A 21,453-nucleotide genomic window follows, 5' to 3' on the forward strand; every position below is an offset into this window, starting at 1 on the left:
TGCTTTGGCACTATCAACATATAGAGCCCGGGCCTAGAAACTTCCATAGATGTTTACTGTTCTTTCCAGAGAGAAGGCTTGATTTTGTTTGCAGCCACATATAAGTAATTCTTTCAGTGAACATGCGAGTGTGCTGGCCATTTCAAACTCATTTTGAAGCAAGTTTATCAAACTTATCAGATATTAAACGTTAAAAATAAATAATTATCTGGTGGCTGGGATGACAGATTTTTAATATTTTCTTGGGCTCTGCTTTCATGTGCAGAATAGCTAACATTTACTTAGCATTTACTCTGTGTCCTATTCTGTCCTTTACATGGATTGTTTGATTTATTCTCACAAAACCCTATGAAGGAGAAGCTATTATATTCTCCCATTTTACAGAGGAAAAACGTAAAGTTAAATGAAGCTACGGTTATGTAACCTATTCAAAGTGACACAGAAAGTGGTGGCATTGGGACTCAAACTCAACCTGTTCAGAGTTTATACTTATTATTCTTTTTTTGAGTGGAGTTGATAGACACAACGTTCATTAGTTTCAAATGTGCAACTTAGTGATTTGACAAGCGTATCCATCATGCTGTACTCATGCTTTTCACTATGGTAACTTCATTCTTCATGATGCCCTCAGCTTTCATTAGGGACACAAAGAATATCACTTTCTGTGAAAAGAAATGCAAGTATTTTAGAAATAATACCTGGTTTTTTTTATTGGTTTTGGAGGGTTTTTTTTGGATAAAATTTATGAATTTTTTTAGTTTTAGTTTCATGAATTTAAGTTATGATTAAATAACAAATTTTTAAGAGACAGCTTATCTTCAGCAACCTATAAATTATGTATTAAAACACATTTGCTCTCAGGTACGTCTGATGAGAAGCTGTACTTTACATGAATCATAGACTCCTAAAGAGCAAGAATGTAAATTCTGAAGCATGTGTGAAGGGGGAAGTTGTAGAAAATTAACACCAGTTTTCCTTGGGAAATAGGCACTTAATATCAATATTTGGAAGTCATTACTGTTTGAATATCATTTATACAAACCTGTCAGCGTGGAAATTGCCTGGTAGGTGTGATGAATGGCATAGAAGACGATGCACACACTGAGAAATGACTTGTGCCATAATTTGGGGAAAGGTTGCTTTAAATTGTAATCAGGAGAATCATTCCTGAAACAATAGGTAGTAATGATTCTTTAAAAACAGCTGACGCAATTATGGAAATGTCATGCATAGTAAAGAGTAACATTTAAAAAAACAAAGGATCCTATGCTCCCCCAAGGTACAGAGTGAGAGGACACTAGCCTTTTATGAGCTTCCAAACTTAAGTGATCTCAACAATTCCTTGAAAATAAATTTCCGGCGGGCCTCTGGGTGGCTCGGTGGTCAAGAGTCTGCCTTTGGCTCAAGTGTGATCCCAGGATTCTGGGATCAATCCTGAATCAGGCTCCCTGGAGGGAGCCTGCTTCTCCCTCTGCCTGTGTCTCTGCCTCTCTCTGTGTGTCTCTCATAAATAAGTAAATAAATTATTTTTTAAAAAGAGAGAAAATCGATTTCTGGGCACTAAAACTAACATTTTACAAGTTCCTATTATGGTTCTGAGTGAAGATGTGAGCACCACAGTGAGCCCCACGCCACGGGTAGTTTTCCTGCTCTGAGAGGTGAGGTATGAAGACCTCCAGGTGGGAAGCACTAACAAAACAAACGATAAAAAGTTTGAGCTTAAAGGCAAGGTTGAAGGGCACCTGGGTGGCTCAGTCAGTTAGGCATCTGTCTTCAGCTCAGGTCATGATCTCAGGGTCCTGGTCCCAAGACTGTTAGGATTAGGGTTAGGATTAGGCTTGTGTCTAGGGCCTTTACACTCGCTCCCTGTGTTTAAATGCTATTCTAACAAGTCTTTTGAATCTGGCTTCTACTTATTATCTGGGTCTTAACTCAAATGCTGAAGAGCCTTTAGAAGAGCCTTCACAGAATGACTGTTTAATGGAACACCCCAACCCTCACATGGCCACTATGTTACCACATTTTATACCCTTTATAATACACATCACCATCTAAAATTATCTTATGTCTTTATAAGTCCACTTTTTTAAATTGTCTGTCTCACCACTAGAATGTGAGCTTCATAACACTGGAGAACATTGGAAAGTTTGAGTTCTACTGTGTTTCCAAAACCTAGTGCCCAATACATACTTACTGAATAAATGGTTGAATGAAATCCAATTTTCTTTTTTTTTTAAGATTTATTTATTTGGTTTGGAGAAAGAGAGGCAGAGAGAGTGTGTGTGAGCGGGGGGAGGGGCAGAGAGAGAGGGAGAGAAAGAATCCCAGGAAGACTCATTCCATGGTGAGTGGGGAGTCAGACACAGGGCTTGATCTCACAACCCTGAGATCACAACCTGAGCCCCAAACCAAAAGTTGGATGTTCAATGGCTGAACTACCCAGACACCCCTGAAATTCAATTTTCTTACCCTTAGCCATAGTATCATCAAGGTAACTACACTCTCAGAAAGAAAGAAAGAAAGAAAGAAAGAAAGAAAGAAAGAAAGAAAGAAAGAAAGAAAGAAGAAAGAAAGAAAGAAAGAAAGAAAGAAAGAAAGAAAGAAAAGAAAGAAAATGCTACCTAATAAATGAAAAATAAGCATGCTAAGGAAAAAGGCTTGACGCTTATTTGAAACCTTGAGCACAAGACCAAGAACCACCCCGCAGTGTTCATATGCTTAATTATTTATTCACAGCTCTTAAATTCCATTAACAAATAACATAGGCACTAAGTGGAATGATGCTGAGCCTGCTTAATTAGTAACTTAAAAATAAAACAAAAGGCAAGTAATCTCACACACCCCAGACCCCAGGTTCAAGGCAATCTAGGGAAGCTCAGCATTTAGGTTTGCCCAAACAGAATGTTCTGCAAAGAACAAGCCAATGAACCTCCACTCTTGGCCCAGTGGTAGCAAGAGAATCGGGAAAGCCACTTCTGCCACTTCTTCCCATAGTGGCCACTGTGCTGGGACCACCTATAACTGCACCCCCTTCCCTGCTGCACCCGAATTCTATTGTGGTGTCTTCCACTCAGCGATGGCAGCCCTATACTTGCTCAGATGCAAGCCTGATTCGTGAAGCCACTTAGGCTGATCCCATTCTCTGTGCCAGTGTTGGCTTAGAAGTGGGTGTGTGGGACACTGAGGCCAAGGGGATGTTAGAGAAATTTTCTGGGGACAGTTGGGGGACAAGTCCTTGCCGTTTTGTTTAAGCCAAATGACCTTTCATTAGATATTGTCGTGTCCATCTGAAAGTGACACCCAGAATGGCAGCAATTGTTTTAAGACAAAGCTGATATTCCAAGGGCACCCAGACAAGAAGACGGAGAAAATCTGAGTCCCCCATGCTGTACTTCAGCCAGGGAACTAATGAGCTGAGGGGGTTTCCTGCCTCAGGACTTAGGGGACAAACTGGACTACTGCAATACCACTGAACTGGATGGGCTCTTTGTTTTTGACCTTGGCCCCTAATGATTTAATACTGACCGCTGCTAGACAGTGTGTGGTATAACCAATGGCTCTGCCCCACTTAGGCGGAAGTACAAGCCTTCACCATGATCTAGAAGGCCCCTGCTTGCGTCTACCTGCCATCCCTTCTGCTTCCATCTCTCACAGCTCCCTGCTTTGCTCACTCACCTTTAGCCATACCAGCCTCATGTTTAGTCCTTGAACTTACTAGAGAAGCTCTTGCCTCAGGGCATTTGCACTGACTGTTACCTCTTCCTGAAACTCCCATCCCAGATATCTACATGACTTCATCTCTTACCTTTTTCGTATCACTGGTCAAATGCTATTTTTTTGCACCAAAGCTTAACCCTCCTATATAAAAGAGAACATCCACACCCCTGCACCTCTACTGATTTATTTTCCTCTACTGTGCTTACAGTCTTATATTTCATATTCTACTTATTAATCTATTGTCTATCTCCTCTACTACTGAATATCCAGGGCCTCAAATGCCTAGCACACCATAGGTAAATATCTATTTGTGGTTATTTGGGGAACTAAGGAAGGGAAAATAATTCTTTTACTATCCTAGGCATTTTGAGATGCATTTTCTGTTGCAGCTGAAAGCATCTTGAGCGATGGATTTCCATTGCAGTGCCTTGTAAACAGTGCCCTGCATTTTGAAGACAGTCAACCATGTTTTAAATTCAGAGTCAGTTCTAGAACAGAGTTCTCCCCACCCAAAGCCATCAATCCATATTGTGTAGCGGAAGATGAGAAGTAGAAAAATAGTCTGTGTATGATTCAAAAGTTCGCTTTCTGGTTTCTATGAGACCTTGGGCAATTTAAAATTTATCTCCATCTGCCTTAATCTCTTCATCTCTATGAGGAATAACCTATCTACTATCTATAATACCTATATTATCTCTTTTATCTCTGTAATGTGGGATTATAAGACCTACTTTAGTTATCTCCCCTGGGGGTGATAAGAAATAAATGACCCATACATGTTAAAAGCAGAAAAATGCTGTGTGTATTTGTAATGGATTGTTTGAATGAGCTATTTTATTCTCCTGAAAGCATTCATTATTGTTGTGTTAATGGTAACACTGATTTTTTTCATTTGGTGACGTTTATTACTTACTGAAGACTATTCATTCAATAAATATTCACCGAGCCTCGACTTGGTGCCAGGCTGCTCCCCAGGAGCGCTTGAACACTAGCTGAGGTCAGACAGGTGCGTAACCAGGAAAAGTGCTTAAACTTTCTGAGCTTCAATTACCTCACTGCAAAAGGAGGGTAAGTTGCCTGGTATCTTATTGTTGCGACAAAGTTGAAATGGGATAATATACTGAAAGTTATTATTATAAAATCTGGCTTTGTGAAGTCTGATGAAATAGAATTATCTTTTTCATTACTCTACCACAGCCAAGCATTGTGTAGTATTTTCAAAAATCTTATTAACAAAGCCTCTCAACATCATATCAAGATAGCCCAGAAAAAAATGAGTAATGTATCCAAAGGAATCAATGAGCCCTACCTAAACTAGGGTCTGTATGCCTAAAAAAAGCCTGGCTAATTCCTATTCCTTCTTTAGGTCTCAGATTGGCTGCCAGGTACTCCAGTGAGCCTTTCCGGCTCTTTTCCTCTACCCCACTGTGGATTGGGTTGTGTGACTTAACTCTTTTTCTAGCACTTTCCACACTCACACTGGATTGTATTGACAACCGCTTGTTGATATCCCTCCAGGAAAGTATAAACTGCTTAAGCAAGTGGTGGGTGGGGGGCAACAGTGTCTTGTTCACTCAGCCTAGAGCCCTACACATAGTAGGTGCTCCATATATATTTGTTTTGTAAACACATTTCAGGTGATTGGCATTTGGGCATAGGTGAAAGGATCAGCCACAAAGCCTACTCTCTTGGTCTAGAACATGCTTAATTACCTAATGCTTACAAAGAGAAAAGGATGTTTGACCCAGGTCCTGGAGTCAGGAGAACTTGCTTCCTCTCCCCCACAGAGCCTTGTGAGCTTCCTGGGTGTCAACTTCTCAGCAGCCTGCCTTCAGAGTACCGCAAGCCTACAGCTCTCTGCATCAAGACATCCTCCGTCGCACCTGAGAAAAGTTATCTTGCAATAACTTGTTCATAATCAGACCATTTTTGCTTCTAGTGGACTGGAGCCCTGCACACAGTTAAGTTACTTAGGAAATCCCTTTGTGGAGTACAGATGCATAGTGGAGATCTGAACTTCCTTTTGACACATAGAGGAGCGGTTTTCACTCCCTCCAGCACCTGGGGCAGAGCTGGGCTGCACAGTCACCCTATATTTATTGGCATTCAAAAGCACTCAAAGTATGATCAGATCTCTCTCTCTCTCTCTCTCCTCTGATGCAAGGAAAGAAGAAATAGAATTTCTCAGTGTCTCTTGAATCAACCCATGTTAGGATTGTCAGAGATGCCTGTGAGATTTGCAAGCTCTATGACTCCATCCCCGATGCTTGGAATCAGAATATCTAGAGGTAGTCAGTCACCAAAAGGTCACTAGCTAGATGGCTGGACCCAGTTTCTGATTAGTCCCTCATGAACAATCTGATGTTGGTGGCTTGGCCTTGGTGATCCAGAAAGCTTCTGTCCAAACCAACAGCTCTTTTTCCTGTAACTAGAGTTCTTACCACAGCCACCACTGCACCCTGTCTCCAGGAGCAGGAGAAGCAGGCAACCAAGGGCTTCATTTTCCATCTCATAGGCTAAGGTCTGTGGTGTAACATTATAATCACCCTGTGCTTTGTAGGATGCACAGACAGCTAAAGGTTGTTTGTCAGTCACTGACTTCTCTCTATAAAATGAGAAGGTCACAGTCTTTACTGCTTTAAGACAACCCAATCAGATTTATTTTTTATTTATTGGCAACAGCAAAAAGTCATCATCCCCAACGGGAAACCAAAAAGCCATTTCCCAAATTCTGCATTTCTCAGTGCAAAGATGAGAATTTCCTACCTGAATATGTCAGGTAGATGACTTCACTTTGCTAGGGAGCCACTCAGAAGCATCAGCTTTTAGTGGAGGGTATATGGAACACAGCTCACATGGGCAGCCAAATTGTTATTTTTCTCTCATTAGGAAATAGAATCAACAGAATGCCTTACCCATTCCTCTACATGAGTTGTCTTTTCAGAAAGAGGGGAAGGAGAGAAGGCTATGCCCATGGAGCAAATCAGAATAAATATCATAGTTATCTCCCATCAATAAGATGGAGTGATCTGTATTGACAGATGTTGAGGAACTGAAGAATAAGGAACAAACAAAATACTCTCAAATTGTAACATCAGAAAGAAGATGGCCACAGAAATTCCCTCAGATAATTCTGATCTCTTCCTGTGCACAGAATCATACAGAAAATCTGAAGAAACTGACTCACATCCAGAGTGGGCAATTTCCACTGTGGAAAGTGCTCACGTGATGACATCTCATAGAATGTCATGTGATGAAATTGTACATGATGTGTGTGTGTGCTGCATAAATCAAATACAAAAATCACACAGGGTGAACCTTTCAATGTATAAGTGTTTTCCAAAGACTAAACTAAGTGAACAAAGCTTAGAAGTCATCCTAACCATAGCAGAAGAGTGGAAGCTTTGGGCCCTTGACAATTGTTTGTTGAGTGCATGTCAACAAGGTTGCATGATGTGAGACCATCCAGTACAATGGTTCCAAATACCACCAAATGTGCTGATACCTCCCTAATTTCAATTTCTGCCTCCAATGCGTATTCTCTCTCTGAAGAGCCACACTCATGAATACAACCTTCTTCTTGGCATCTACACCTGAGTGTCTTATAAACATTTCACACTTAGTATGTGCAAAATGAAGCTCATAATTTTTCTCCCCGCCACTCTAAAATATGCTACTTTGGTCTATAGACTATTTTGAGCTAAAGGCACTTAAAAAAATAGCAAATGTAGGGAGTGGCTTTCTCAGAACTTCTGCTTATTTGCATTAAGACATAGTCTCCAAAAGGACCTCTGCTATCACAAATTCTCTCTCCAAGAGTTTCATCAACCAGAGAAGATTGACTCCTATCCCAGGAGAGACTAGAGGAGACACCCCCACTACCACCCAACAAACTGAGTCACAAACTATCACATCTGCCAACTGTTGTTCTTCTAAGGGCCCATTCCTCTTTCCTAAAAGTCATTTTCTTTTCTCGCAGAGGCTTACTTCCCTCCACCCTTCCTCTATTCAGATGGTACACAAACTCTCACATCTCAATGCCTTTTTGCATAGTCACTGTTTTTCCAGTGATGCCTCCATGCACATAATATTAACAATAAATCTGTATACCCTTTCTCCTGTTAATCTGCCTGTTGTCAGTTTATTTCAGATCTACCTATTGAATCTCAGAGAGGGGAGAGAATGTCTTTCTTCCTTTACCCCCCAAACATGTTTCCTTTCCAGGTTTCCCAGGCTTAGCAACTGGTGCCAGTAAACTATCCAGTCACTCAAGGCCCAAACCTGGAAGCCATCTTAATTCCGTATGATATCCCTCCCCTAAAATCCAGTCCATGACCTCCAAAATATGTCTGGAATCTCTTCTCATCATCTGTGCCTTCTCTTCTCTAACAAAGCCACACTGTCAGTAGAATTTCAAGAATTTATTAAAATGGTATAAATTTAAGTCCTTAAACTCCTTCAAGGACAAGGAGTCCCACTATTCTCAAAACAAAACCCGGACTCTGTGAGGTGACCTAACAGGTCCTGATCTAACCCTGTCCTACCTCTCTGGTAGGTAGCTCAAGACAACAGCTTTTTCTCACAGAGCCCCTGTCATACTGAGCTCCCCTTTATGTTTGGGAATATCATCTTTTAGATGGCGTCAGGCCCATACAAGTCCATGTTTTATTACTTCCTACAATGACCAAGGCCTGGTTCTTTGAACGCTGGCACATTCTCTTTCTTCAGACCTTGGCTCTAGTGCCCCTCATTGAAGAGATTTCCTCCCAGAGCTCTCTCATGGCACCCCATTTACCTCTTTCTTAGTGTTCATCAAAACCTCCGATGATCTTCTAGTTTTATACTTTTTTTTAATTGGCTAAATTTCTCATTATAAAATCTTTTTTTTTACTTGTACATCATATAATTAGTTTTTAAAACAGCACATAGAAAATGGAAGTATATCCCAATGATATCATCACAGTATCTAATCATAATCAGTGAACATTTTCTATGTGCTGTGTTGTTTAAAATATCTAATTATATTCTAATAACCATTCTTCAGGTTGACTTTATTATTCCAATTTTCCATATTAAGAAATAGAATAATGAAAAATTTGAGGTAACTTGCTCTTTGACAATAAATAGTAAGGCCAAATTTTTAATCAGGTATTTTATTGTAAAACATAGGCTCTTAATCAGCCTACCACATAGCTTTTCCTGCAAAATACAGGGTAGTTATTAGGCATGTTCATAGCAGTGATGTTATAAACCTTGATAATTGAAGTAAATAAATTAGGGCAAAAAAAAAATTAGGGCATATCTATGTTCATAATATGAAAGATGGTCACTATATATTGTTAAGTGAAAATATCTATTAATAAAATAGTACTTAAATTATGACCCTTTTGGTAAAAAAAAAAATGTTGATTTTGTTCGGTATAAGCTAACCAGTCTCTTTTGCAGTTTCTGGCACATGATTCCTGTTTGTTGACTGAATTAATTGATGAATATACATGATCTAGAGGTTAGAAAAAATATAACACAAACTTCAGCAGTATTTGTCTGTGGATTGTAAGATTATGAATGAAATTTGTTTTCTGATATTTTCTAAGTTTTATTTAAAATTCTCTAGACCAAGAACAAATATTTTAGTAATCAAAAAAGGAAAAGAATAAAAGTTTTATTTTAAAAACTGTTTAGATTCTGTCTTGAATGACTTCTTCCCATTCAGTCTATCTTTGTATCCCAAATATATGAGATTTCTACCTCTTTTGTACTCAAAGCACTCTAGTCTTGAGTCAAAGCAGGTTTTCTTTAGCTTACTTAGCCTCATATTGTTTTTACTGATGTAATGCCTTATTCTTATGTACCAATTCCTGTCTCCTCCCTAAATGGTGCATTCCTTGAGAACTTGGACTCTATTTATCTTTATAACCCTTTCTTTCTAGGGCAGTGCTATGGATCTCATAAGCACTCACTCAATGTTTACTGTTGGGCTCACAGTATTATTTATCCACTATCCTACTGAATAATTTGGGATGAGAAAAATTCTAGCCTATTAGCAGATACCTGATACACATTTAGTTAATTTAGCAATACCTGTCCCATGCTGAGCCATGTTAGAACCTGAAGTAAAGGAAAAATCAATCAGTAATATTGATGCTGTCTTTATGTAACATTTTGATATTTTGCTCATCATGAATTGTTTTAATTTTGGTTTTCAAAAAATATTGCATTAAAATCTTTATTTCTGTCAGTTTATCTGACCTCAGCCCTGCTTTTATAGTACAATATTAGCAGGTAATGCAATCTGAGCATCTTATAACAATCTAGATACTGTATATATTATATGTATATTTCTATTATATATAGAATTATATATAAATTATATATAAAAACATACATGATATGTATATCCTAATGGACATCTGTATTATCTCCATTTCTCATACAAAGAAACTTAAGCAGAGACATTAAGTGACTTGCCAAGGTTACCAGCTAGAAAGTGGTAGAAATGGAAGGGCAAGTTATTAGTAGGAATACATAAAGTTGAAGGGAAACTTGAAAGCTGAATTCTTTTTTTAAAAAGGTTTATTTATTTATTTTAGTCAGAGAGGGGGCTGGGGAAGGACAGAAGGAGAGAGAGAGAGAGAGAGTCTTAAGCAGACTCCACACTGAGCAAGGAGCATCACATGGCGCTCAATCTCACAACCCTGAGATCACTACCTGAGCTGACACCAAGAGTTGGATGCTTAACTGACTCCAGTGGCCCTGAAAGTTGAATAATTTTTAATGCCTTTTATCAGTGTAGGAAACCAACTTGGGTAGAGCAGCCCAATTAAAAAAAAAAGAAACTGTTAAGAACCATGATTTTTATCAAGTAAAAGTCATTATTAATTCACTCAACAAACACTCAACTGCCACGGAAGCAACTATTAGTGTGGGTTAAGTGACATCAAAGATATGGTGGCCAGGGAGCCCAGGCACAGTGGCAGTGTGCTAGTATCAAATCTGATTTCTCCTCTCAAAAAACATTTATCGCTTTTTCACCACATTGAAGTGGCTTTTCCAGACAAAAGTTGGTAGTGACTATCATTAATTTAAGTAAGCTACTTATTTATTATGGGCAGCAACCATATGACCACATGCTTGCTTCACCTGCATCCATGATGATCATCTAAGAGCAGGCATGTAAAATGAGACTCCTGGGCCTTCCTCCAAACTACCAAGTAAGAGCCTGCCTTTAAAACAATGTTTAAAGAGCTGAGGCCGTCCAATCCTAAGACTGAGCTGAAAGCTAGCTCACCCATTTATTACCTCTGAAGCCTTTGGCAAAGAACTCAGTCTTGTGTGTATGTTTGTTTAGCTTCAGTATCCTCATAAGTAAAGTGGGAATAAAAATACCTACCTCTCATAAGGGTTTCATGAGGACCAAATTAGAATGAAGGTCTAATTATAACAATATTTATAGCAGTTTACAAATAGAGAGTACTTTCGAACTGTCAGGGATTGTGGTAAATGCTGTACCTACATTATCTTATTAACTTCTCTTAAGCACTTAGCAGAGTCCTCACCACATAGTCAATACTCAATTGGTAAGAACCATAGCCTGAGTAGCCACCCAGATCATCGTAATTAATGGGGAGCCGGTCACAGACACAAGGGTTAGGTCCAGAGTCTGAGAGTGATGAATAACCTAGAACAGGTCAGCCAGGCTGGTGGTCCCCAAAGCCAGCCTATTGCCTCAGAGTCATCTGGGCGAGCTCATTAAAACACATTGTAACACTCTGGTCCTCAAACCTCTAACTCAGTAGCTCTTGGGAGGACCTAGAAGTCTCTATTGTTTAAAAAGCCCAGATAATTTTGAATTATGGTCGATATTTATTTTTTTTTATGGCCAATATTTAAAGCAAGTGGATAACTTGAGTTACAGATTTCTTAAAATTTATCAAGTTAAGGAATAAGTCATTTTTTCCCCTTGCCTTTTTCAGCTCCAGGGCCTAGGACAATGCTGCCACACAGAAGTGCTCAGAAATATTTTGGATTTGATGAGCATAAAATGGGCCTAATAAAGCCTGTTTTGTCTGCTTCCCAGGGGCTTTATGAGAAGTGTTTAGAAAGCTCCAGTCTATAGTACACCTAAAAAACAGAAGATGCCATACAGTAGTGTAATTTTATAGATTTAGTTATTAACTTCTTTTACTGTGCCTTCTCTCTCCCTTTAAACATAAATCATTTGGTTTGGAGGTATCCACCGTTATATTGGATTTCTAAAAATAAATTACAGCAAAACTGCAGATAAAACATCTCCTCCAAATTACTCAAAATTATTTTTACTCAAATTATTTTTACTCAGAATTAAAATACTGTAGAATGACCCAAAATTTCACATTAAAGTTCAATCCTGTTAACTATTCAGTTCCTTATTCATTTCTATTAGCTTTAGACCTGTCTTATGGCACATCTGGTTATCTCTACCGACTGCCGACACAATACAGTCTATTGCAGGCACCCTTGCTGCATCCCACTAGAACAGCGAAGCCTTTAAGGACACTCAGCAGGGCCATTCTAGTTCCTTCCAGTTGCCTATCATTCAACTATTTTCAAATGCAGACATCCTTTGGGAGAGTCCTGGAAATCTCCGAGCTCAGGCTTATGAGAGAATTAGAAACAAGTTCTCCAGAATGAGGGAAATGGATGTGGTAGCTCAAGAAAATGGCCTGGAATAGGAAAATCTGAGAGCCAGAAAGGCAGTTATATGTTAATACTGGGGCTCAGTGCAGACATAGTTTATGAGACTAGACTTGAATTCTTCACTCTCCCTGGGTGCTGCATGTAGAGAGAAGCAAGTGATCCTCAACAGAAAATGGAAGGAGGATATTAATGTCTGACCACACAACCACATCTGGGCTTCCAATCCTCCAGAGCTGATAGATGGTCACCAAACACAACTTGCCCAAGGGTAACCTTTCTTTCTGTGCAAACCTATTTCACTGAAAGTTCATTTCAGTGCTACCTCATTGGTGGGAATAAAAGAAGCTTCCAAAGAATAAAAGGATAGAAAGAAATCACTAAATCTATTTCTAGCTCAGAAGGCCATTCCGGGATGTATGGGACCTCACATTCATGTACACAAAGGTGAATGTTTTCAACTCTGGAACCGGTATAGAACCCCAAGGAGGCAAGGAAAAGAGCAGAGGAAGCTTCTCCTACCTTCTGTGGCTCCGATCTCGATGGTGCCTTTCACTTGGCTGAAGCACCATAGTGTGTCCTGGGTGAGCGCCCCAATTCCTGAAAGCAACACAAGGAGACACTTCAGGTTAGGTGAGAGTTCCTTGTTATCCTTTAAAAGGCCAACCAGAAAGGAGGCACGTGGTGTAAGGCATGCATTTCTAGAAGGAGACTTGCACACCAGGTATCATCCCGTTGGAGAGGAGACCCTAACCAGCGCTGGGAGAAGGTCTGGGCTGCAAGCAGTGTGTCCTGCTGTGAATCAGGGCTCTGTCCCCTCCATCTGACCACGCTGGGGCTCCTCTGAGCTGGAGCAATCGGAGTCCGTCCCTTCTGGTCCCCTGGCAGCGCCCTGGAGCGGGCCTGCCCTCACACCCTGTGTGACTGCCCCTTTTCATGGGAATACTAATGCTCTCGATTGTTTTCCTCCTGTGGTGTAGGGAGGAGAAAGAGGCAGTTCGTTAGAGGGAAGAGAGGAAAAGAAAGACAACTTCTTTTTTTTCTTTCTTTAAACTGGTTTCACTGCTTGAACGGCCAGTAAGGGGTCAGAATCTTAGAACTTGTGTCTCTCTTGTTCACTTCTTGACTGCTTGCCAAAGTCCGAGCTGACTGCAGAGGAGAGGAAAGCAAAAAACAGGTTGGGGATGGGGGCCGGAGGGGGGGGCCTGCTGACAGCCCTAGGGAGTCAGCGCTGACAAATGTGACCTATTTTGTGCCGTGGGGATTTGTGTCTCAAATGTGGACCCAACCTTTGAGGGGAGGGTTGCGTTTTCTGGCTTTTCTGGCTTCTGGTTTCTACAAATATATGTATCTAGTATGAATGCATATACTAATATACCTACTAATATATTTATTAATAATAATATGTGTGTTCAAGTCAAAAAAAGTCCTTTTCAAGGCACTTCTGAATAGCAGTGGTGCCAGTTTATGTCTTGACAGCCTGGCTGTTCCCTTCAACTCGACTAGGCTTTAAAATTAAGAGGAATGAAAATTAAGAGGAATATTTCATCGTCAATTTTAGGAGAGGCTATCATTTTCAGAATGGTTATATTAGTAAAAAAGAGAAAGCAAGTATCAAAACCAAAGTGACTTTCTAAAAATGCACACAAAACTCAATAGCCATCCTATCCTCAGTGTGCGTGATGGACTTTCACTGAACTCTATGGAAACCTTCACTCCCTCAGCCACATGAAATAAAGGCTGGGCCCCACATGCTTTTCTCGTTGTTGGTGACCTCACATTTGAAGGAAGCTGCTTAGGGTCACTATTAAGGGCACACACTTGGCGCACAGGTGGCTCAGTCGGTTAAGCCTCTGCCTTTGGCTCAGGTCATGATTTCTGGATCCTGGGATCAAGCCCCACATCGGGTTCCCCACTCATCGGGGAGTCTGCTTCTCCCTCTGCCTCTGCCCTGCCCCCTCACTTATGTGCTCTCTCTTTGATATAATTAAAACACACACACACACTTTACAGTCAGACTGGGTCTACAGTTTGGCTCAGACCTAGGACAAGTCCCCAAACTGAGGAGACTGTGTTTTTCTATTTTAAAAGTGGCAATAATAGTAATTGTACCCATCTCTCAGAGTTTTTATAGATATTACACGTGCTTAGCACAGGGGCATCTGGGTGATGCAGTCAGGTAAGCATCCGACTCTTGATTTCAGCTCAGATCATGATTTCAGGGTTGAGATTGAGCCCCACATTGTCAGGCTCCACGCTCAGCACAGAGTCTGCCTGAGATTCTCTCTTTCCCTCTTCTCTACCCCTCCCCCAATGCTCTCTCTCTCTCTCTCTCTCTCAAATAAATAAATAAATCTTAAAAGAAAAGTGCCTAGCAGGGATCCCTGGGTGGCTCAGCGGTTTGGCGCCTGCCTTTGGCCCAGGGCGCGATCCTGGAGTCCCGGGATCGAGTCCCACATCAGGCTCCTGGCATGGAGCCTGCTTCTCTCTCTGCCCGTATCTCTGCCTCTCTCTATGTCTATCGTGAATAAATAAATAAAATCTTTAAAAACAAAAAAAAAGAAAAGTGCCTAGCACAATGAAGCAACCTAATAAAGGATGTTATTGCTATTATTGACACAGATTCTAAAAAGTTCGATAGTAAAAAAAAACAAAAAACACCAGCTGAGAAATTTCCAGTGAGTTGCTATAAGGCAGGCACCATGTTCAGCACTTTATACAGAGGATCTAATTCTCATACAGATCACGAGGAGGGTACTTTTCGAACCCTCATTTTACAGTGAAGAAGCAAAGCCCCAGGAAGTGTTGGTAACTCATCCGAGCTCATACCTAGAACACGGCAGAGCTGGGATTTCCACGCAGGCTGTCTGAATCCCAGTCTCCCAGTGCGCTGAGGTCAGCCTGCCCCTTAAACAGTTAGGGCTCTGAGACCCACAGAGCCTGCACAGCTTAAACTGCAGTCACATCTGGAGGGCTGAAAATTCCCCATGTTCATTATTAAAATCCCGATGTCTCCTTTAAGGTTACACAAGGTTAAAATTTCCTAATGAAATTAGCATCTGGGAGGGAGAAAGGAAGGTATTTGGCAGTATTTGTTAGAACAACCACATCCACCATCCTACTGCTGATCTTTCTTGTACGTCTAGTTCTGATCTTGGATTTCAGCATCAGACACTCTCTGGTAAGTTCTTACCCTTCCTGTGAGCTCTCACCGGCACTCTCTAAACTGCCAATCCTACTGTTGAGGCTGTGACTGCATCACTTCTTAATGAACTTCAGCTATGGATGAGGGGTCTCCTGATTTTTGTCCTGGCACAGCTCCTATAGTTTCTATATCACTAGGTATGACTCTAGGTATAGAGACTGTACTCATCACAAAGCCTGTAAAGTAAGCAGACCGACCACACACACACACACACACACACACACCCCTAGGCAGATTGACATGAGCCAATGTATAGGGATTCACATTGTTTCAGGGAATTTGAACTTTAGAAGGAAACTCGCCTGTTGTGAAATCAACTTATTTCACATTTGAAAACTCAAGTTAAAAAAAAAAAAAACCTCAAGTTATAGAAAGTTACCAACTTGCTCTGAGTCACAAAGGAATCATGTGACCAATTTGCTGTCCATGACGATTCTGACCATCACCCCTAGATAGGTTGCCTGGGGCTATGAGTTCAGTTGATGAGAGTTCAATTGATTAGTATAAGAAATCAAGGCAGCCAGAGCTTTTGGCAGATTTCTTGTCTAGGGCAGTCTTTGACTGGACCCAGTTTCTGTCTTCCACCAAGATCATGGTCAAATGATGCCATCAATGATCTAAAGACAGTTTGGGCCATGCCTTCTCTATCCTAAAAGTGACAAATAGCAGGTGAGAATGCAAATGCCAAGTGGGTTAGGACGTACATGTGAAAAGCTGGCCAGGAGTAGGATACTCAGAGGAGCAGACACTTGACGTGAGTCAATGATCAGCTCTGGAAGGGTAAGATGATGGACCCTGGAGAAACCAGGCCTTGTCTACAGGGGGCAGCAGCTACTCAGATCCAGCTGAGAGCTGCCATGAAGGATTCCAGCCTAGTGCTATCTAATTGGCTTTTTCCAAGAGAAGCCAGAAATCAGGATTATTATGTGAAAGCTCAAATTCTTTCAATAGTGTCAACCAACTCAAATTAGAATTCCATGTGGCTCATACAACATAGGACAAACACTTCACATCTGCAGGCTGAATACGGTCTTTGTGCCACCAATCTGCAAACCTCTGTGCAGAATATTTGAGCTGAAATCACCTTAGAGAATACACTGTCCATCTTCACCATTTGGCAGATCAGAAAGCAAAGCCCCAAAGCAAGAAAGAACTGGCAACACGGTGGAGTTACTTTATCTGCAGACTTAGGACGCTAAGGTGACAATCCTAATTCTTATACCAGATTTCCTTTTACCTCCAAGCTACCTCCCATGGTGATGGTTTGGTGAGATATCTGTCTGGATTTAATGAATGCTCTTCAGGGAAGTGTATTTGATTGCTAAAGTGGATGACCGAGAGAATTAAGCTGACATAGTGAGGAAGGAAAATTTGTTTCTCTTAAATTACAGACCTTGACAGCTTCCCTAAATGCCGGTGCCAAATGACACTCCAGTTGCTATGGTAACGGTGTCAATAAGCAACATTCTCTATCAGGAAGCTGATGCAAATACAGTAGCTAAACATCTTGGAAGATGCTCATTCCTCTCTCCCCTCAACTATGGCTCAGAAAGGCCCTGAGTCTCATCTGATGAAAGGCTAGTAGGTCAACCCACTGAGGACATACACCTGTCTTCTTCCCAGGATCACATAACAGCTGATTTCTAAATCTGGTCAGACCTTGAAGATCGTTTGTTCCAATTGCCTCATTTGAAAGCAGAGGACACTGAGGCACAGAGGGGGCATGGCCATGCAGCGAGCTGGCAGGAGCTTTGGAGCCAGATCCCAGAGCTTCTATGCCCAGCACAGGCTCTTCTCCTTGTACTGCCCCAGCAGGGCCCTTCAGAGTTGAGGCTGGCCTCTGTGCTACCTCTTCTGTGCCAACTTGGCTGTGTGAATACAATGAACAGAGGGTGTGACACACAGCAAATAAAGCTCCTTATTGATTGGGAGGCCACTGTAAAGAGTTGTTTTCATGGACTTGGCATCAGCAGTGTGCTCCTCTCTGCAGAGAGGGAGAGGTGATCCTTGCCCAGAGAAATTTTTTCTGAGAAGAATGTGTTTTGAAATTGGCTATGATATAAGCTGTAGATGTGCATTCACCTACTTAGAAGGAGCCTACAATTATGCAATCCTCTCTAAGGGTGTTGTTTTGATACCATGAGAACTTAAGGCAGGCACTCAGGATGAATGGATATCTTGATAAAATACCAGCTCCAACTTGGTGTAAAAATCTTTCTATTGAAGATGCCAGGTTTCAAAGAGAAGAGACACAGCTGCACCAGAGGCATTTACAAACAAGGGCATTCCATACTTAAAGTAATAAAAGAGAGACTTTCATTTTTTTTTACTCCTGACTTCAATGCCTCATATACTGCTTAATTTTAGCTGCTGCTGCTGCATTTAGTAAAGACCGGTTACTTCTACATCCCCAAATTGACAGTGAGCTCATGAAAAATACGGACAAGCAGAAAAAATAGGTCAGATTTTTCAACCAAATGTTTCCCTTTCTTTGCACCAAAATGAATCAACGATTAAAGACATTTCAGTAAAATCATAATTGAATTGAGCCTGCTGTATTTAATTCACTGGATGAATTCAAGTGACAGTCAAGCAAACTGTTAACTGGCTAAACTGACTATTTCAACTGTCCATGTGATGATGGAAGAAAGAGGAAGGAAGTGGAAGAAAGTGCCTACTTTGATTAATAAGAAAGTATAATCAAGAGGGACCCATGGAGGTGATTTAATTCATGAGTGAGGAAATCTTGGGCTGTCCGTGACACAGTACAACTCCTCATTTTTTATCACTTTCTTGATCCTGCATCCTCAGAATTCATTTGCTGAACAAAGAAAAGGAGTTTTACACTCTCAAATAACTAATAATGCTGCAAGATGCCTCACTGGAAACCTCACTCTATTTTTTTTAAATTTAAACTCAAGTTAGCTAACATATAGTGTAATATTGGTTTCAGGAGTAAAATTTGGTGATTCATCACTTACGTATGTAACACCCAGTGCTCATCCCAACTAGTGCCCTCCTTAATACCCACCACTCATTTAGTCCATTCCCTCACCCATTTCCCCTCCAGAAACCCTCTGTTTGTTCTCTACAGTTAAGAGGAAAATAAGTCAGTCAGAGACAGACAAATATCATATGATTTCACTCATATGTGGAATTTTAAAAATAAAACAGATTAACATAGGAGAAGGGAAGGAAAAATAAAATAAAGACAGAGAAGGAGGCAAACCATAAGGCACATTTAAATATAGAGAAACCTCACTGTTTTACAAAACAAGTGGAGGTGTCTAATATCCTCAAGATGACTGATGCAAATGTTTGTATATTAGATGCTGAGAAAATAAGAAGATGGTTGTTACTTATCACCCAATGCATTGTAACCTGCCAACCTATTTGTGTCTTTATAGCTAAAGTGTGTTTCCCGTACACCACATATACTTGGATTTTTTTAATTCAATCTGAAAATCTCTGCCTTTCAATTGGAGTGTTTATAATATTCACAGTTATTGTGCTTACTGAAATAGGTTTAAATCTATTGTCTTGTTTCCTATTTGTTTTCTTCTGGGTTTTGTTTTCTTTCTCCACTTTTACTGTCTTTTTGGTTTATTGATATTTTCATAACATCATTCATCTAATTTTTTAGTATTGAGCTATACTTCTTAGTTTTGTTACTTTAATGTTTGTTACAGGCTTTATAGTATACCTAAATTATCAGTCTACCTTTTAGTGCTTTTATACTACTTCATACATAGTACAAAAACCTTAAATAGTATATTTCCATTTATTCTCCCCAATTTCCATGATATTATTCTTCCAAAGTCTACTTTTATGTTATAAGCCTCACTTTTTTTTATCATTTTGTTCAAATAGTCAATTATCCTTTAAAATGATTTAAATAATAATTTTAAAAAGCTTTCATTTTTACTATATGGTTACAACTCCTGGTGCCTTAAATGTCTTTCTGTCCTTCTGTATTTCCACCTGGTATCATTTTCCTTCTGCCTGAAAACTTCCTTTAATACTTCTTTTGGTGAAGATCTGCTGGATACAAATTCTTTCAGCTTTTATATGTCTGAAAATGTTTTTAAAGTGCATTTTCACTGGGTATGGAATTCTAAGTTGACAAAGTTTTCCTTTAGTACTTTAAAGATGATGCTTCATTGTTTTCAACAAGATAACTGCTGTTAGTTTTAACTTTGTTCTTCTATATATGTCTTTTTTCTTCTGGCTGCTTTTAAATTTTCCCTTTATCTCGGGTTTTGAGCAGTCTTTTATTTCTTCCATATTTCAAAAATTAATTTGAAAGCTTGTAACAGAATTATAATGACGGCCTTAAAGTCCTTGTCTGCTAATTCTAACATCTGTGTCAGTTCTGGATTAGTTCCAATTAATTCTCCTCCTCATTATGATCTCTATTCTCCTCCTTTTCATACCGGGTAATTTTTTATTGGATGACAGATACTGAATCTTACCTTGTTGTGTGCTGTATTTGTGTATTTTTGTTTTCCTTTAAATATATTTTTTATCTTTCTCCTGAGAGGCAATTAAGTTGGAAAGATGTGTGATCTCTTCAGATCTTGCTTTTAAGATTTATTAACCAGCACTAGAGCTCAATTTAGTCTCAGGCTAATTATTCTCACTACTGAGGCCATACCTTTCTGAGTACTTTGCACAATATCATACGAATTGTGAGGTTGTGGTTTGGCAGTTGGGAACAGGCACTATTGCTGGTCCTATGTGGGCACTGGGTACTGATCAACCTAATCCTCTTGGGTGGCTCCTCCTGTTTCTTCACATGTATACACTGATCAGAACTCTGCTGAGTACTTGATGTGGAGCCTCTCAATATTCCTAGAATTCTCTTTCTGTGCACATTTCTTCTTTTCAGTTCCTTGTCCTATAAACTATACCTTTCTTAGTCTCTCAGACTTTCTGTTCCATCTCCTCAATTCAGAGAACATTCTGGGATCTGCCTGGGGTCCTCTTCTCTATGCCATAGTCTGGGAAATACCTCAAAGCAGGAAGCTGAAGCAATTATAGGGCTGATTTTTTTTCCCCTGAGAGACCACTATTCTTCATTGTCTAATATCTAAAATGACTCAAAAGCCATGGCTCCATGTATCTTCTTCTTTGGTTATTTGTCACAGAAAGGAGTGTACCAATAGTCCCTATTATTCCATCTTGGTCAGAAGCAGAAGTCCAACAAACTATAGTAATATTTTTTAAAGTGTTTCTCCAGAATTGAGGATCTTACTTTAGTAGATCTGCAACAAGCACTTACCTGATATTTGGACCAGGTTTATCTGTTCTTTTCTTTTTTTTTTTTTTTTTTGCCATTGGATATTTTGTTTCATAGTCAGTCATTGGTAGAAAAAAAGAAGAGAATTATACCAGGCTGCATTAACCTTCCACAACTCTCTGCCTTTCTATCAGGTGCTTTCAGAATTATTTTGCCAGCCAATGTTTCCACCCAATCAAAATACTCTTTGGCATTAAGAAATTTCTGTGGCATCCTATCATCCCTGTGACCTCAGCTGTGTCTGTCCTACAGACTACTCCCTCAGACCATGTTTTCTGAAAAAGGTTATATTAACCAATGAAACCAATTGTTCTAAGCCATGGGTTACTGTTTTATTACTTATAACAAACAGCACTGTAAGCGAATCTTTAAAGAATTCTTACAGAATTCCTGAGAGCAAAAATTTAAGTCACCAGAGAAGACTATTTCTAGATACAATGAGTATTTTGGTTCTTATTCTATTATACTGGGCAGGTGATAAGAATCTTTACTCATATGAAACTAACTTTGAAATTACATGCACAATCAAAACCTTTTATGATATAGTTCTGGCTTCCAA

General features: G+C 39.9%; 1 protein-coding gene across 3 annotated transcripts in view; it reads right to left on the reverse strand.

Moving 5' to 3' along the window:
- Nucleotides 1-13,378, reverse strand: part of PPP2R2B (protein phosphatase 2 regulatory subunit Bbeta) — a 439,287-nt gene extending 425,909 nt beyond the window's left edge. The window contains exons 1-2 of one of the 3 annotated variants that reach the window (XM_072826368.1): nt 13,112-13,378; nt 12,913-12,990 (exon numbers count right to left, since the gene is read on the reverse strand). In XM_072826368.1, the coding sequence (XP_072682469.1) occupies nt 12,913-12,962 (50 nt within the window). In that variant the 5' untranslated portion in view covers nt 12,963-12,990; nt 13,112-13,378. Of the gene's footprint in view, nt 1-12,912; nt 12,991-13,111 lie in introns of those variants that run through there. The other 2 variants (XM_072826371.1, XM_072826380.1) reach the window with 2 other exon arrangements.
- Nucleotides 13,379-21,453: the final 8,075 nt, after the last annotated feature.

This window comes from Canis lupus, chromosome 5, assembly GCF_048164855.1.
Source record: "Canis lupus baileyi chromosome 5, mCanLup2.hap1, whole genome shotgun sequence".
Lineage (NCBI taxonomy): Eukaryota > Metazoa > Chordata > Mammalia > Carnivora > Canidae > Canis > Canis lupus.